The 12043-nt window shown below is 48.0% G+C and overlaps 1 protein-coding gene across 3 annotated transcripts in view; it reads left to right on the top strand.

Moving 5' to 3' along the window:
• LPIN1 (lipin 1) overlaps nt 1-12043 on the top strand; it is a 127664-nt gene that overhangs the window by 72260 nt on the left and 43361 nt on the right. For all 3 annotated transcript variants that reach the window (XM_005686993.3, XM_005686992.3, XM_018055627.1), the window contains 3 exons: nt 5859-6059; nt 6852-6947; nt 9765-10072. In XM_005686993.3, coding sequence (XP_005687050.3) covers nt 5859-6059; nt 6852-6947; nt 9765-10072 — 605 coding nt within the window. The remainder of the gene's footprint in view (nt 1-5858; nt 6060-6851; nt 6948-9764; nt 10073-12043) is intronic.

Here is a 12043-nt window from a genome sequence, read left to right as displayed (position 1 = left end):
ACGACAGAGGATGAGATGGTTGGATGGCATCACCTACTTGATGGACATGAGTTTGAGCAAGTTCTGAGAGTTGGTGATGGACAGGGAAGCCTGGCGTGCTGCAGTCCATGGGGTCGCAAAGAGTCGGACATGACTGAGCAACTGAACTGAACTGAGGGTAGGTCTATTTTAAATTTTTCTGAGGAATCACCATGCTGTGTTCTTTAGCTGTACCCTTTACCCTCTGATAGTGTATGTAGGTTCCATACTCTTTACATCCTCACCAGTGCATGTTTTTTCCTGCTTTTTAGGCAGTAGTCGTCCTAATGAGGCAAGAGATAGATGGGCCTCTGGCAAGGCATTTACAACTGGCCTCCTGTTTACATTTCTCTGGGGTGAGGAAAGATGGACTTCAGGCAAGACACTTAGAACTAGCCTCCTGTTTGCATTTCCTGAGACAGGAGATAGGTGGGCTCCAGGTTAGATATTTACGACCAGCCTCCTATTTGCACTTGGAGATGGAAATAACAGAAACAGTATAAAGAGCCAGGCTTTGTCTCCTGAGGACACCTTAAGATAACAGTAATGGCAGGAACAGAGAAGGGCTAAACTCCATTTGAGTAAAAGATCAAGAAGTCATTTATTAAAGCAATTATCCTTCAATTAAAAAATAAATTAAAAAATAAAGAAGTCTTTTATTTCCCATCCTTGGGGCAAGGGAGAACACTGCACATGCTCAGAAAGACTTCTTGGGGTCAAAAGGAGGGGGCACCACCCCATCATATGTGATGCCAAGAACCCTCCCCCCAGCCCCCATAGGCCTCTGGGTTGGAATTCTTGAAAAAAGTAGTACATGGGTGTTGGAGAGGGTCCTATGGTAGGTCAGGTGAGGAAAAAGAAACCAGATAACTGGCCAAAGGAAGGCAAAGACCCAGAAGAACTGCCCCATGTAAACGACTTATCTGCCTCTTTACTCCTCGTTACAGGGGCCACCCACACCCTTTCTCTCCAGTGTGCATCTCTGCCTTGCTTCTGTCTTAACCATTTCTCTGTGAGCTCTCCCGCTGGTGCTGTGTCTCTGATAATAAACTTTATACCTGTTTTTACAGTTTTCACCTTCTTGAGAAATGCATTTATCAGTAGGGACAAGAGCCAAGGCGAGCTTTGTTCCGGCCACTGTCTCTTGCTGGTCTAGTGGCTGAGATTCTTGGTTTTCATCCAGACCACCCAGGTTCGATTCCGGGCAGGGAACTAAGATCTCACTTCAAGCTACTGCGCACTGCCGCGTCTCTGAAATCACAAATAGCTGTGAGGTGCTAGTGAGTGCACTCCTTTTTAAAACATTTTCAATGCTCGGTTCCAGCTGGCCTAGGGCGCAGACACTGACAGTTCCTAGGCCCGTGTTGGCAGGTGGGGCCCTGGCTCAGTCATTTGTTAAGGATTATAGAACAGATTTTCTGCTTCGGAATGGAGATATTTTCAGATTTGCAAATAAGTTATTCAATAGAGAGGGTAGCTAAAGATCTCAAAGCAACTTCTGATTATTTGTGGTAGAAAAAACACATCAGCCCACCCATGGCCCGCTCACAGGGGAAATCCCAGGGCTGGAAATTGAGGAATTGATGTCTGCCTCTGTCTTGGTTGTGGAGCTCGCCTGAGCCATGTCCCACCTCTGGGCTTATTTCTTTAAAACGAGGATGTTGGGACATGAGCTCAGTCAGGATCCTGCCAGCTTCAGAATTCTCAGTTTCTGCCCATTTACCTTGAATTTACTCATTGGTGGGCGGGGAAGGATGCTTCGTTCTCGAGAACAAGAGCACAGATCAACATTTCATTTAAATTATGAAAGATGCCCTTCCAGTTGCTAAGGATTGAAGAGTGCAGCCTTTATCTTTGGATGATTGGAGCTGGACCTGGACCTTGCAGGTCACCCAGGCCGGTATGCTCATTTGACAGATGAGAGGCTAGGACACAGAGCTGGTAATACCATCCAGTTATGAGCTTTCTCTTTCTTATGAATAAAAAATGCCTATCAGCAGGTCCTGAGGCCTTCTCAGGAGCCCTGCCAGTGGAGCGGTGACATTGGCCTGGGTTCAGGACTTCGGTGCTGGGGAGCGGTTATTCAGGGGTCACTGTCATTCAGGGTGGGCAGAGCCCATATGTGACAGTGGTGAAGTTGGAGAAAGCCATGGGGGATGGGAGAGGGGCTCAACATAACCAAAGCCAAGGTCAGATTCCAGGTCGGTGACCTTGGGCATTTGCTGCATTGCACATTTGCTTGTCCTTCAGTTTTCCTACCTGAAAGGCCTTATACCTACAGGGTTATTGTGAGAGTCACGAGAATATGACAGAAGGGGCTTCCCAGGTGGTGCTAGCGGTGAGGAACCTGCCTGACAATGTAGGAGATGCGGGTTCGATCCCTGGGTTGGGATGATCCCCTGGAGGAGGGCATGGTAACCCACTCCGGAGAATTCTTGCTTAGAGAATCCTGTGGACAGAGGAGCCTGGCGGACTCCAGCCCACAGGGTTGAACACAACTGAAGTGACTTAGCATGCACGCACACATATGACAGAAATTGTAAAAAAATGTTATTATACTGCAGGCACTGCTGTCTCATGAGCCCAGTATGTTAAAATCCAGGTTGACCATTGTGGTGATGCTTTCCTTTTATAAAATGACTCCCTAGAGAAAGTGTCAGAGTTATAAATAGTCCTTTTCCTCTATGGCTCAGGAAATGTCCCGCCTCCCCTTGTACATGGAGTTGGTTAACCTGTACCATTAAGCCAACTTAGAACGTGTGTGATTTTATGAATTTAGGTACCTGGGCCTTAGTGAGTGGTGGAGGCTGTGCAGCTGGGAGGCAGGTCTGTGCATCTGAATGTGTTTACTGAAGGTCGGCTTATTTCTGCATCTGAGGGAGGAAGTGTATTAATCCAGAGAACGTCATTTAAAGTTGTAGCATGAGCCAGAGGACTTTCTCATGCTCTTTTCTTTGAGGGTTTTGCTCACTGCTTCAGTCTCTGGCTTGTTCTGTTAGAATCAAATCAGCAGTTCTTGTTTGCATGCAGGACAGTTGACTGATCACTTTAGTGCTTCAGTTTCCTGTTTTGGGAGCAGGGAGAGTCGCAATCACTTCTGCTTATGTTGTAGGGGTTGAGATGAGAGGCTCATAGAAGGGAGTTTCTTCTTTTTTTTTTGGTAATTGAAAGGACCAGGCTTGATCCTTGGCCTCAAGGAGAATCTGGCTTCACTGAGTGACATGAAAACCACATGGCAAAATGGACACACATCAGAGCAAGAAAGTTCACAGTTACAAGCTGTGTAAATGGAGGTTTGCCAGGGCCAGGTGGGCACACACGTGCCGTGGCGGCTGCTGGAGTCATCGTAGGGCTCCTGGGTGGTGGTCAGTGTGGTCAGTCCCATGAGCTCCTGGTTAGATCTGCTGAGGAATCTAACCTGCTTGAGGGCAGGGAAACCGGCCGAGGGCTGGGGACCCGTCAGTCGGAAGTCACGTTGTGTGACCTCTCGGTGCTCAGATGATATTTGAAACCACGTGGCCTCACGAGTCCACCAAAGTATACAGAGTGGAGGGGACAGAACTCTGTGGACTCGGCCCTGAAGTGGAGGTGCTACTGGAGCCGGAGGAGGCAGGACTCGGCAGGGACAAGACCGTGAGCCACACCCCCAGGGGTAGCTGGGCCCGTCTGAGTGTCTGAGTCCCATCAGGGCGGGTGACTGGCATCTGGAGGCCAGGTGACTGGCATCTGGAGGCCGGGTGAGGCCGTTCAGGCAGCTGGGCGGATGCGGGTCACACTGGGGTGGCTGGTGGAGCCCCAGCTGTGAGGAGAGGACCAGGGCCCAGTGCCGCGGGGGCTCCCGTTGCTCCGGCCCCCAACGTTTGCCTTGTTTCTCCCCTCACTGCCGCCCTTCAGGCTTGCGTCCTTTCTTGTCCATGCGATCATCAGCAGCCGCAGATTGGCCTGCCTGCCTTCAGGGTCTTTTCCTGCCAGCCTTCTCTACCTTTTTGTAACCGCAATGCTCTTTCTAAGTCATGGATGAAGTCATCATTTTGTGTTCTTGAGTCCCCAGTGGCTTCCCATTGCGACCACGCGCTGGCCCGTCTCCTGGCAGGTGTCAGCTCTGGTCCCCCACTGTGCGTTCCCACTGCAGGCGCACATCTCTCCACGTGCAGTGTCCTGTCCGCCTCCCTCTGCCAGTGAGCATCCCTGCCCTCCTCCCCGCCTGCTAACTGCCAGCTCCTCTGCGATGGCTCTTCTCCTCCCCTGGACAGAATTCCCTCAGTTCAGTTCAGCTGAGTCACTCAGTCGTGTCCGACTCTTTGCCACCCCATAGACTGCAGCACGCCAGGCCTCTGTGTCTATCGCCAACTCCCGGAGTTTACTCAAACTCATGCGCATTGAGTGGGTGATGCCATCCAACCATCTCATCCTCTCTCATCCCCTTCTCCTCCCACCTTCAATCTTTCCCAGCATCAGGGTCTTGTCAAAGGAGTCAGCTCTTTGCATCAGGTGGCCAAAGTATTGGAGTTTGAGCTTCAGCGTCAGTCCTTCCAATGAATTTTCAGGATTAATCTCCTTTAGGATGGACTGCTTGGATCTCCTTACAGTCCAAGGGACTCTCAAGAGTCTTCTCCAACACCGCAGTTCAAAAGCATCAATTCTTCGGTGCTTGGCTTTCTTTATAGTACAACTCTCAGATCCATACGTGACGACTGGAAAAGCCATAGCTTTGACTAGATGGACCTTTGTTGGCAAAGTGAATTCCCTCAGTGTCTCCTTAAAAGAAGCCTCACGGATGTGCATTCTCCTTCTCGAGCCCAAGTTCCTCTTGGGGGCGGGAGCCTGTGTCTTTTGAATCTGTCTTCCCAGCAGCAGACCCCTTGCAGAGTAGCAGCCCTGGATGTTTGCTCAGGGGACTCCAGTGGGTCACCTGTGCAGACAACCTGAAGCCCGGCTCAGATATCCCTCAGAAATGTGAGAGCATGGGGCAGGCAGGCAAGGCCCAGGGTGGAAATTGTCCAAAATAAAAGTCTTTTTTTTTTTTCCTTCTCAAGGAAAAAAAGTCATTTGTCTCTAGTAATATTATTAAATACCTACTCTTTTGGGCTTCCCTGGTGGCTCAGCTGGTAAAGAATCCACCTGCGATGTGGGAGACCTGGGTTCGATCCCAGGGTTGAGAAGATCCCCTGGAGAAGGGAAAGACTACCCACTCCAGTATTCTGGCCTAGAGAATCCCATGGACTGTATAGTCCATGGGCTCACAAAGAGTCAGACATGACTGAGTGACTTTCACTTCACTCTTTTTGATGTGGTGGGGAATATGAAAGATTTCACGTACAGTCTCTCTTCTCAAGAGTCTGGAGATTTGGTTTGTAAAACCTGCACATGAGTTAGAGCAAGAACCGTAAGGACGGTGTCACAGGTACCGTGGACTCGGAGAGGAGCGGCCCAGGGACGACTGAGACTAAGCCTTGCCGGGTGGCCGGGGTTTGGGGTGGGGGTAGCTGAGTGAGGCGTGGGAGTCCCATTCCGGTAGAGCAAAATGCCCTGAGCAGGGTGTGAAGTCGGGCGTGCGGTGCACACATGTTCATCCTGACTGGCTCTAGGCAAAATGTCAGTCGCTCAGTTGTGTCTGATTCTCTGTGACCCCATGGACAGTAGCCCACCAGGCTTCCCTATCCATGGGATTCTCCAGGCAAGGATACGGGAGTGGGTTGTCACTTCCTTCCCTAGGGGATCTTCCTGACCTAGGGATAGAACCTGGGTCTCCTGCATTGCAGGCAGACCCTTTACCATCTGAGCCACCTTTGGAGCTGAATTAATTGCGTGTGTGTCTCGCTTGTGTCTCTGTCGCCCAGGCTCAGACCATGAACTACGTCGGGCAGCTGGCGGGCCAGGTGTTCGTCACTGTGAAGGAGCTCTACAAGGGGCTGAACCCCGCCACCCTGTCGGGATGCATCGACATCATCGTGGTCCGCCAGCCCAACGGGAGCCTGCAGTGTTCCCCCTTCCACGTGCGCTTCGGGAAGATGGGGGTCCTGCGCTCCCGGGAGAAGGTGGTGAGTGGCCTGAGGGCAGGGGCAGCGTTATGTATCCGGAGCTCCTCGAGGACCCTGACAGTTAGCTCTCCTTCGGGAAGGCTGGTCCCTAAATTGGCAATTAACAACTGTTCTCGTTAACTGTGACTGTGTCAATTTCTCCAAGATTTATAGTGGCATAAAGCAACTGTTTATTAAGCTCTGGCGGGGGTGGCGTCTGGCATGCAGGAGGCTGGCTAGTTTCTGCTCTTTGCTGCCTGGGGCCTCAGCTGAAGACTCAGGGTTGGAGGCTGGACTCCTCCGTGGATGCTCTGGCTCACTGGGTGGGTGGTCCTCAGCTGGTCTCTGAGCTGAGGCTGTCGTCCAGAATGCCTCTGTCCTCTCCACGTGGCCTGGGCTTCATTATACCATGGTGGCTGGCTGCAAGGGCGAGCCTCTTGCAAGAGAGGGGGCCAGGCGAACTAGCTTAAATAGTCACTGCTGTTGTGCTCAACTCACTGGCGCCACAAGCCTGCAGGGATCCAGGGGATGATGGAGGGGGGGAGTAGACTGTTTCTTTTTGGCTATGACGTGACGTATGGGATCTTAGTTTCCTGACCAGGGATCGAACCCATGGCCCCTGCATTGGAAGCGTGGAGTCTTAGCCACTGGAGCACCAGAGAGGTCCCCTAGACTCTGTTTCTCGATGGACCAGATTGACCTGTTGAGATTAGGGACTGTGAGATATTTGGGAATGTATGTAACTGAAGTGTGTAGAGACCTGGGCATTCCCTGTGACGTTTCCTGTCGTGGTGAAGTATGTTTTTCCTTCAGGTTGACATAGAAATCAACGGGGAATCTGTGGATTTGCACATGAAACTGGGAGATAATGGAGAAGCATTTTTTGTTCAAGAGACTGATAACGATCAGGTAAGGACAGCTGGGTGATGCTGGCATGCATGCTCATTCAGTTGTGTCTAACGCTTTGTGACCCCATGGACCCGCCAGGCTTCTCTGTCCGTGGGGTTTCTCTAGCAAGAATACTGGAGAGGGTGGCCGTTTCCTCCTCCAGAGGATCTTCCAACCCAGGGATTGAACCCAATCTCCTGCCTTGGCAGGGGGATTCTTTACTGCTGAGCCACCTGGGAAGCTGGGTGGTGATGCTTACTTCCTAGTTTTGAGCTTTGTGGGACGCTTCTCTGGGAGATGGAGGAGAAGTGCAGGTGCCTGCTGTGTGGGTGAGGGTGGAGGAGGAAAGTGGCTTTTCCCTGTACCAAGGGATTGAGGGTGGGTGTGTGGTGTGTGCACACAAGACACGTTGGTCCCCGCCTCCTCCATTTTCCAGGGAGACAGAGGAGCTGAAGGATGCTGGCCTGAAGCCATCATCCAAAGCGTACGAATTATACTTGTGTGTCAAGTCTCGAATGGCTGAGTGACCAGATCACATTAATTTTTTATTATTAAAAACTGCTTAACAGCTTTATTAAGATGGAATTTTTATACCGTGTGATTTATCCATCTCATGTGTGCAGCTGTATTTTCACAGATACCTGCACTGATCACACAGTCAATTTTAGAGCTTCTTCATCACCTCAGAGACAGGCTATCCCCTCCCCTCTCCCTAAACCCCAATCTCCCCACTACCCTGAGCCCTCAGCAACCACTAATCTACTTTCTGTCTCTATAGACCTCCCTAATCTGAGCTTTCATCGGAATAGAATCTCATGGTTTGTGATCTTTTGCTCCTGGCTTCTTTCATGTACCGTAATATTTTCACGAGTCACCCATATTGTGTCTGTGTCCGTACTCCATTCCTTTATTTGGCTGAGTAATACTCCACTGTATCTATAGACCATGTTTAGTCTCTTTTCATGTGTTGGTGGACACTTGGGTTTGTTTCTACCTTTTGGCTGCTGTGAATAATGCTGTGTACAGGTTTTCATATAGGCATATGTTTTTACTTTGGGGAGTTTGTACCTGGGAGTGGAATTGCTGAGTCATTTATTTTTGTTGTGCAGTTGCCAAGTCGTGTGCAACTCTTTGTGACCCCATGGACTGCAGCACGCCAGGCTTCCCTGTCCCTCACCATCTGGATTTTGCCCAAGTTCATATCAATTGAATCGATGATGCCATCCAACCATCTGGTCCTCTGTCGCCCTCTTCTCCTGCCTTCAGTCTCCCCCAGCATCAGGGTCCTTTCCAGTGAGTTAGCTCTTTGCATCAGGTGGCCAAAGTATTGGAGCTTCGGCTTTAGCATCAGCCTTTCCAAAGAGTATTTAGGGTTGATTTCCTTTAAAATTGACTGGTTTGATCTCTTTGCTATCCAGGGGACCCTCAAGAGTCTTCTCCAGCAACACTGAGTTTCACACTGAGGAGCTGCCAAGCTGTTGTCCAAAGCTGCTTCGCCATTTTCTGTTCCCAGCAGCAGTGCACGAGGGTTCCGATCTCTCTGTAGCCTCATCGTTACTTTTTCTCTGGCCTTGTGATTCTAGCCATCCCAGTGGGCGTGAAGTAGTATCTCATTGTGGTGTGGATTTGCATTTCCCTATTGCCATGATGTTAAGTACTTCTTCCCATGCTTATTGACCTTGTGTATGTATTCTTTGGAGAAGTGTCTGTTCAGATCCTTTGATCATTTTTTTAATTGGGTTATTTGTCTTATCATTTGAGCTATAACAGTTCAGTATATAGTTCAGAAATAAGTCCCTTTTATGATCTGTTAAGGGACTTATATGATTTATAAGAGAGATGATTTGTAAAGATTTTCTTCCATGGTGTGAGCTGTCTTTTCACTTTCTTTATGTTGCCCTTTGAAACACAAAACTTTTCAGTTTTGATGAAGTCCGTTTTATCTGCGTTTTCCTTGTGGCTCATGATTTTGTCGTCATATCTAAGAATCCTTTGCCAAATTCCAAGTCATGAAGGTTTAGCGCATGTTCTCTTCTAAGATAAACCATTTCTTTTCACTCTTTCATTCACTGAGAAAGTCGCTTTGAAGGGATCTGATGTAGTGATTCCTCAATAAAATCCTCTTGAACTGGTTCCTCTATGGGAAGATAGCCTGGCTCTCAAGGAATGGCTCTGAGTAGCTTCAGGCTTTAAAATGAATATCCACAGTTTCAATCTCAGGACAAAACCGTCCCAGGCTTTGCTTTCTTTCAGTCTCCCCGGAGATGTGACCTATTACCCACCCTTCCCAGCCTCAGCCTCACCTTCCAGGTATGGATTTTGTACATGTAGTACATGATTTGATGTTCTCTAAGCCTCTTAATTTTATTTGGTATTTGGCTACACCAGAAAAAACTTTCTTTAAAAATTATTATCATCATCTTAATCCAGTGTGTATTAAAAATACACATACGCATTCTCTTTTACACACACACACTGGAGTACAAAATTGAGTTCAGCTCCCAGGGTATTATAATAACTCCAAGCCGATTTTTTCCTCTTTTCCCTGGAAATTTCAGACCATGTTGTATTTTGGTAGTCTGAAATGACTGAAAATTACTTCGCTTTCTTATAATCATGAAAACGCAGGATTCAGTACAAAATGGCATTTAGTGACAAGTTGACTTTATGACCATCTATCAAATCCTGCATTTGGTTGCCCTGCGCTCCTCATTGCACCCCTCCATCTGTGCTTGGACCCCTGAATTAATGCTGGCGGGTTGTCAGCACCGTTCCAACCCTTAACCACACGCCCCCAGCTAACCTGGTTCCTTCTTGGACATGTTTGCTGCCCTTCAGGAGGTGATCCCCATGCACCTGGCCACCTCCCCGATCCTGTCGGAAGGAGCCTCGAGGATGGAGTCCCAGCTGAAGAGGAACTCCGCAGATCGGATAAGAGGCCTGGACGCCAACACATCAGCCCAGGTCTCCCCTCCCAGTGAGACCCCGTCAAGTGGCTCTTTAGTGAAGAAGCGCAGGAAGAGGAGGAGGAAGTCGCAGCTGGACAGCCTGAAAAGGGACGAGAACATGAACACGTCCGAGGATGAAGACATGTTCCCCATAGAGATGAGCTCGGACGAGGAGGCCGAGCCACCGGACAGCAGTAGGTAAGTGTCGGGGACAGAAGGGGCGCACTAGATGAATTCAGTGTTTCGGATGGTCCTGTTTTTTTAAATTGATGTATACCTGATTCACGGTGTTATGTTAGTTTCATATGTACAGCAAAATGATTCACTTAGATGTGTATATATTCCTTTTCAGATTCTTTTCCATTTAAGTTATGATAAAATATTGAGTAGAGTTTCCTGTGCCATGTAGTAGGTCCTTGTGAGCTACCTGTGTTGCACATAGCGTGTGAATGTTAATTCCAAAGTCCTCTCGCCTGCTTTCCCCTTTGGTAACCATAAGTTTGTTTTTCTATGTCTGTGCTTCTATTTCTGTTTTACAGAGAAGTTCATTTGTATCTTTTTCTCTTTTAAAGATTCCACATGTTAAGTGATATCATATGGTACTTGTTTTTCTCAGTTTGGCTTAGTATGACAATCTCTAGGTCCATCTGTGTTGCTGCAAATGGCATTATTTTATTATCTTTTAAGTCTGAGTACTATCCCACTATATATAGGTTCCACATCTTCTTTTTCCATTCATCTGTCGATGGACCTTTAGATTGCTTCGGTGTCGTAGCTGTTGTAAATAGTGCTGCTGTGAACACTGTGGGGCAGGTATCATTTTGAATCATGGTTTTCTTCTCTTATATTTGCCCAAGAGTGGGTTTATAGTAGAAAGATTTTTATAAATGTTTCCCCCACCAACACACACACACAGAATTTCTTATTTTTCTGTTAATGCATTAAAGACTGAATTTTGGAATCCTGCAGGCCCGATTCTAGAGTCACATGAAGATGGGATGGACGTTGTAACCGAGACAGGATTGATAATAGCCTTGGTGATAACTCCAGCCTTCCAGATCAGAAGCAAGAAACGGGAGCTCAGGAAGTGAACACTTCATTCACATAACTGTTGTTTCAGAACCTCCTTATTCTCACTTGAGCACCAGCTATGAGCCTGGCAGTTGGACCAATTGATAGCCGGGGGCTGACCTGTGATAGACTGAGGGCCATAAATGAATCTAGAACATGATCAGTTTATCCACAAGCAGACTTTTCCTTTTCAGTTTTCATGAGGCCCAAAGTTGAGTTGGACACGTGTTTTATTTTTCTTTGCTTTTAATAGTGTGGTGAAATTCTATTTCTGTGAATTACTATTTTGGTGAACAGTGCCAGTTTTAAAAGCCAAATTCATTCAGATTTTTATGCAATTCAATGTAATTTATGATGACTGTTTCTGTGTCTTGTTAACACAGAAGAAGGGTGAAGGATGGATAACTGAATCACTTTAATGTACATGTGCACCTGACCCAACATTGTAAATTAACTGTACTTCAGTTGAAAAACAAAAGGAGGAAGAAGAAACACAGAATTCACCTCCCACTTTGTTATTTAGAATTTTTGTTTTTCTAGCTAACACGTAAAGGCCTGTGGGCAATGTTGCTTTACCTGACTGTGGCCTCTGCTTTGCTGTGGGCTCAGAAGCGGATGGTGGTTGTTGTTGAGTAGCTCAGTTGTCTCCGACTCTTTGCGACCCTGTGGACTACAGTATGCCAGGCTTCCCAGTCCTTCACTATCTACCAGAGTTTGCTCAAACTCATGTCCATTTAGTCAGTGATGCCATCCAACCATCTCATCCTCTGTTGTCCCCTTCTCCTCCCGCCTTCAGTCTTTCCCAGCAGCAAGGTCTTTTCCAGTGAGTCAGCTCTTTGCATCAGGTGGCCAAAGTATTGGAGCTTCAGGTTCCACATCAGTTCTTCCAATGAATATTCAGGACTGATTTCCCTTAGGATTGACTGGTTTGATCTCCTTGCTGTCCAAGGGCCTCTGAAGAGTCTTTGCCAGCACTGCAGTTCGGAAGCATCGCTTCTTTGGCTCTCAGTCTTCTTTATGGAGGGTGGTCAGGCTTATTACAGTCACCTGCCCTGCATGGCTTTTAATTGCAGAGTTTAGTGTCAGATGTTTGAGGTC

The sequence above is a fragment of the Capra hircus genome, chromosome 11, assembly GCF_001704415.2.
Source record: "Capra hircus breed San Clemente chromosome 11, ASM170441v1, whole genome shotgun sequence".
NCBI classification, from domain to species: Eukaryota; Metazoa; Chordata; class Mammalia; order Artiodactyla; family Bovidae; genus Capra; species Capra hircus.
This window is presented reverse-complemented; position numbering and strand designations above follow the sequence as displayed.